The sequence below is a fragment of the Eumetopias jubatus genome, unplaced genomic scaffold, assembly GCF_037043125.1.
Source record: "Eumetopias jubatus isolate StellerSeaLion01/CBP00866 unplaced genomic scaffold, mEumJub1_p1.0 scaffold_17, whole genome shotgun sequence".
NCBI classification, from domain to species: Eukaryota; Metazoa; Chordata; class Mammalia; order Carnivora; family Otariidae; genus Eumetopias; species Eumetopias jubatus.
Genome location: NW_028274823.1, coordinates 57993646 through 57999645, shown reverse-complemented (window position 1 = coordinate 57999645; position 6000 = coordinate 57993646). Strand labels below are relative to the sequence as shown.

At 58.3% G+C, this 6000-nt stretch overlaps 1 protein-coding gene across 1 annotated transcript in view; it reads left to right on the top strand.

Annotated features, from left to right (window-relative positions):
* The first annotated feature begins 200 nt into the window (after window positions 1-200).
* The window catches only part of COL13A1 (collagen type XIII alpha 1 chain), a 198377-nt gene continuing 192577 nt past the window's right edge, over window positions 201-6000 (top strand). Inside the window, exon 1 of the mRNA XM_028109525.2 lies at window positions 201-482. Coding sequence (XP_027965326.1) covers window positions 201-482 — 282 coding nt within the window. The remainder of the gene's footprint in view (window positions 483-6000) is intronic.

Genomic DNA, 6000 nt, shown 5'->3' with positions numbered 1-6000 from the left:
TCACCTGGGTGCACCCCGATTACGGCTGGTTGTGTTTTTTTCGGCTTTTCCCCTCCTGCCGCTAATTTTTCCATCCTCTGCCGGGAGCAAAGGAAAGGGGCATTTTCCCCCTGCCAGCAGCTCGCATCGCGCCTCGGAGCAGCGGCTCTCGCCTTTATTTATTCTATTTATTTATTTATTGGTTCTCAAGACGCGAGGGGATGGTAGCGGAGCGCGCCCGCAAAGCGGCAGCAGCCGGTGCCCGCGGCCCCGGGGAGCCGGGCGCGCCCGCGGCGGTGGCGCCGGCCGAGCGCTGCGCGCGGCTGCCGAGCCCGGGGTCGTGCGGGCTGCTGGCGCTGGCCCTGTGCTCGCTGGCGCTCAGCCTGCTCGCCCACTTTCGGACCGCCGAGCTGCAGGCCCGGGTGCTGCGCCTGGAAGCGGAGCGTGGGGAGCAGCAAATGGAGACGGCTATTTTGGGACGAGTCAACCAACTGCTGGATGAGGTCTGTGCTCTTTGTTGCTGGCTTTTATCCCTCCCCGCGGCGCCCCCTCGCGCAGCCTCCAAACTTTCGGCCAGCGGGCGCGCCCGCGGGCGCTTGCTCTCCTCCCGGCGGCGCGGAGCGCCCGGGCCCCGCAGGGGCTGTCTGCGGGTGGGTGGGGGCGGGGACGGACGCTGCCCTGCAGGGCCTCGGAGGACCCCGAGGACCCCGGCGGCTTGCGTGGGACCCCTCAGCTCCCGCGGCCCGCAGGCGCCCCCCACGGCCCGCGCTGAGAGCGCCTGGGCGCGCGGGGCAGGTGGAGGAAGGCGAGGCGCGCGCGGAGGCTGCCAGGCCCCACTTCTCCCGCCCGGCACCCCGCCAGGGCCGTGTGAGGGCCGCCCAGCGCCCACGCGGCGGGATGTGTGCCCGGTGGCCCCGGCGGAAGCTTGATGGGCCCTCGCGGCCCTCGCATCCATCCCTTGAGGATCAGCGTTGCCTGATTTGTATTGCCATGTTCAGCGGGGAAGAGAGAGTGAGGGAGTGAGTCATCCAAGGGGCTGAGGGGGACAGACGGGGCTGTCCTTGCAGGGAGTGGTGTCCTCGTCCTTGCCCACTGCCCCAGACCGCTAGGGCCCAGGTGTGGATCTCCCTGATTCTGCTGTCCTGGGGCTCAAATAAGCCCATACCCTCTTGTTTATAAGCCGCGTTTCCTCTCCCTGGTCCCCTCGAATGGTCCCCATCATTTTATGTTTGTGTGTTTTTCTGGGAAGAGGATGCTGAGCTTTCCCCCCTTTTGAAATGTCCTTGAACCTAAGTGGCTTAAAAGCCTTTAGTGTTGTTTAGCCATGGCGATCTTAGGAGTACATGAAGAGAGCTCGCCCCCCCCCCCCCCCGCCCGCCCTCCCAAGGAAGGAGGGACAGGCAGCATTATTGGTGCCACCAGAGGAAGAACTGGCCAGTTCGAGTGGGAGTCCTGGGGACTCAGGAGACTCGGAACAGCACAAGGGATCCAGGGCCCAAATGAAGGAGAGACCCACCGGCGAGGGTTGCAGTGGTCTGGGAAGAGGTTCTAGACCGGGCTGGCCAAGGAAGGTTTCCCCGAGGAAGAACTGGGAGGGGACCTCTTCCTTCGTCCGAGGGGCCGTGGAACAGTAAAGAGCAGGGAGAAGGTTTTTATCCCCACTCTGCTACTTAGAAGCTATGCGACCTGCAGCAAATACCCTTACCCCTCTGAGCTGGCAAACTGGTTGAGATGGTGATTAGCATGGGAACCCGGCTCTAACTGTGGTGGGCGCTGTGGCCGTTCTGGCCCGAGGCTCCGGTGCCCTGCAGCCAGGCTCCTCTCGGGTTCTGCTGCCAGGCAAAGGCTCTCTGGTGTGGTCAAGGAGAGGGAGGTCACAGGACCAGAGCAGAGAGGGTGGTCCCAGTGCTGCCGGCAGCTCATTCCCATGCCCTGCCAGGACCCAGGGGATCCAGGACTCTGCCAGGCCACCCGCAAGTCCCCTGGGAAGTGTCTGCGCTCAGCAGTGCGAGCCAGCGCCCTCTGCTAGCTGTCTGAGAGTGCACATGGGACTGGTTGGGTAGTGGAGATGGTGTCAGGGCAGTGAGGGCTCCCCCAGGCATCTCAGGGGCCCTGGCAGCTGAGGGGCAAGCATTTGACTCCTGGGAGCTCCGCTCAGTGCCTCTCTCCATCCTCTCCCCTCCCCGGCCCCCCGCTGCTGGCCAGGGCATGCCGCAGATCCTTGCTTCCTCCCCTTGAGACTTAGCCACGTCAAGTCTCATGCTCGCAGGGCCTGGGGGCTGACCGTGTTACTGGACGTGCTGATTCCTTGTCTGCCAACCATAGTGTCCGCTGCACCCACTGACTTCTAGACCTCTCATCTGCCAGAGCATCTGACCTGACCCCCATCTGTAAGATGGGGAAATGAAGGCCCACAGAGGGGCCGTGGGTTACTCCGGTCACATGGCGAGGTCCAGCATTAGAACCCAAGTTCCTGACCCCACTTCCAGTGCTCTTCACTATGTCCTGCTGCCTTCCTCTGTCCGTTTTCATTCAGGCAGCAAGTGTTTCCTGAGAGCCGGCTGTGGATCAGGCATTGTAGGGGACACACTTCTGCCCTCCTACTCACAGGCAAATAAGGCACAAAGGAGACCCGGGCGGTGACCCTGTCATGTGAAAAATGCTAGGGTGATGGGAGCCGAGGAGGTCTGGGGAATGTATTAACATGCAGCATACGGGAGGGCAGTGGCTTGCTGGGAAAGTGATTTTCGAGTGATGTCTTAAAGGGTGAATCGGAGACTTCCAGGCCAAAGGGGATGAGTGGAGGGGCCTTGTTCCAAGGGACAAAGGGAACAGCAGTCTGAAGGTTGGAAGCCAGAGGGAGGGGTTGGCCTTGGGGAACGGAGTGGTGGAAGATTCGGCTGGAGAGAGCCGGACTGGGCTGCAGGTAGGGACAGAGTGAGGTGAATGGGCACGGGGGCTGCAGCGGGGGGCACTGAGGTCAGTAGCCGAGGGCCCTGGAGCCAGAGGGAGGGCCGGTCCTGGGAGTGGAGGTGGCGGGTGGCCTCCCCTGTGGGGAGATGGCCCTAGGAGGTATCCCCTGGGTGGGACCTACAGCCCAGGCTTCATGAAATGACACTCAAAGGTCTGCACGGTCCCATACAGTTACATGTAACTCATTATCCTTACATGAATTCAAATCAAATACAATTTAAAATTAAGTTTATCAGTCACACTGACCACCTTTCAGGTCAGTGCTCAAGAGACACCCAAGGCTAGCAGCTACCAGTTGGACAGTGCAGATATAGAGCACATGCATCATCGTAGAAAGTTCTGTGGGACAGCATTGCACTAGGAGCAAGCCACTTCTGGGCCAGCAAAGGTGTCTTGGAGCAACTCAAGGCCTCCCTCCACCCTAGGCCTTCTCTTTACCACGTGTGCTCTTCCAAGTCAGAGCAAAGAGCAAAGGGCAAAAGTGAGGAAGCAGAGAGTCAGAGAAGAGAGAAGGTGGAGCGGAGGAAACCCCAGTGAGAAGAAAAGGCAGAGGAGAGCCGGGGAGGCAGTTTTGTTAACAGAGTGATTCTGTGGCACGGACTTACAGAGGGTTCCTGCTCTAAAGGGTGCACAGGCACCCCATGAGTGTAGGGGTCCCAAACCAGGATTCTGGCTGGGCTTTGCCAGCCCTGTGGCCTTCGGCAAGCCATGCCACCCCCAACCTCAGGTTCCTTCTTTTGGGGGTGCTGTGAGACTCTCAGGATATGGCAGGTAGGAGGATGCACTAGAAGGTGCCACCACCAGAGACTAGGCCCAGGATGGTATGAGTGCTCCCAGAGGGCTCCCCAGGATCTGGGGCAGGCAAGCCATGCTGGAGCAGGTGAGCCCGGGCCACTCCCTGAGGGACGGAAGAAGGGCATTGGACAGGGCAGTCCTGAGGAAGCCCACAGCCTACTCGGTGGCCTGGAGGCCGGATCCCAGGGACACATGCACACCACCCATCCCAGCGGGGAAAGCAACGCGCTAGGCAGAGACCAAATCTGGGAGGCGGGCGGAAGGCCAGGCCGAGGGGACCCAGTGGGAGCGGAGCCTGGAAGGAGGCAGGCCAGAGGCAGATGCAAGCAGAAGGCCTGGGTCTGAGTGGCCTGGCCACTGGGAGGGGAGGGTCAGGGCGGGGAGAGGAGGACGGGGCGGGGAGCCAGCTTGCGGGGAGCTGGCAGTGTGGCTTCCAGACCTCAGGCCCCCACTCTTCCCCCATCGGTGCCTCTCTCCTGGGCTGGGACCCTTAATGAGCACTCCAGCTGCCTGTTGCTTGGTTTGCTTGCTGTAAAGAAAGGAACTGGAATGTCCCAAATGGAGGAAATCAGATGTCACCCAGGGCTGGGCAGTGGGTGTGCCGTGAAAGAGAAGGGTCTGGATTTGAGAATAGCCAGGTCTGTGTTGTCGGCCAAGGGGGAGCAATGGGAGTCAGCAGCCACCTTCCAGGTGGGCACTGGGGGATGCCCGGCAGACTCCCCTTCCCTGACAGTAAGAGTAACGGCCTCCCCTGATGGGAGGGTCTCACGTTTATATGGTACATCCGGCAGCCAATGCTGTGCGTGATACCTCTTCCAATCCTCACAGCCTCCCTAAGGGGCGGACACTCTCATCATCCCATTTTACAGATGAGAAGACTGATGTCACTGTAACCTCCAACCTGCTATCGATGATCCAATCCTTTGGGTGTTAAGGGCATTTTCCACCTCCAGGAATTTCCTGGGGGCTGGGGGGTGTTGAAGCTTCCAGGCTAAAATGTTGAGAAACCTGGGGCAGACTCTCTCATCCCTAAAAACAACAATGCCCACCACTGTAACAGAAATGTCTCCCATTTATAGGGTGTGTACAGGGGCCTTTTATTGTTTTTGTTTGTTTGTTTGTTTGTTTGTTTGTTTTTCCAGAGGAGCATTCAGGGGAGAGATCAAAGCGGTGTCTGAAAGACTGGGCTCCAGATGGGGGAGTCCTATCTCAGTCCCCTAGGAGGGAAATGCCGGAACGGGGATGGCAGTGGGGCCTTACGGGGGATGTATGTGCTGCTGGGGTGGGACCTGGGCCTCGATAATCAGATAGACCCTGGATCCACGCACCTGTGCATGCAGCCAGCCATGAACCCAGCCTCCACTGCGTCTGACTCTGCATGTATCAGTGCATGAGTGATCTTGTGGGGAGTTAATGGAGGGAAGATCCTCAGAGCCCCTCAATCCCAGCCCCCTCTCTCTTCTGTTTTCTAAGAAAACTGGTCTGAAGTCTCTGCAACCAGGTTCCACACCACACCTTCTCCCTCCCATATACTTAGTTGTCTGGTCAAGTGGTGGTAAAGACCGGGCATGCCGTGTGTGCTTCACTCCCCATTCCCTGGCCTCAGCAGACATTGCTAATCAATAGCAGCACACTTTCCCATTGAGCTTATGTACAGTCTCAGAATCCTTCTCAACACTGCTCCAGAAAGCTATCATTAAGTAGTGACAGTTGGTGTTCAAGACCAAGAGCAATTTCTTGACTCTCAGTTAAAAGAAAAATACAAAGCAATATTTATTACAGATAACGCCAGGGGGAGTTGTTAACGTTTTACAGCTTCTCCGAAGGCCTTAAAACTAGTGGGTAGCTCCGAACCAAACTGAGGACCTCATTAAGTAGCCACCCCTCATAGGAAGGTGGTGGGAACGTCAAAGCATCAAAGAAAAGATGCCATCTGCCTTAAGTATAGTCTCACCATTTGACGCTCTCAGAAAGATGCCTTTTTTCCCTTACTCCTAATCATTTTCAACTTGCCCCAGCGTCCTCTGGAAAACCTTCCCCAGACCACTCCAACCCTAAATGGGCTCTCTCCCTGCTCTGACTTCCTGCAGAACTTGCTGGCCATGCCAAACATCTAGCTCAGAGAAGGAAAATGTAGACATGGTGTGTGCTGACTTCTCTCGTCCCAGCATCAAAGCAGCCATTCCTAACCCCTCAACACATTCCCTGTGAACCTAGGTGGACCTCAGAATCCTTCTCAACACAGACTCCAGA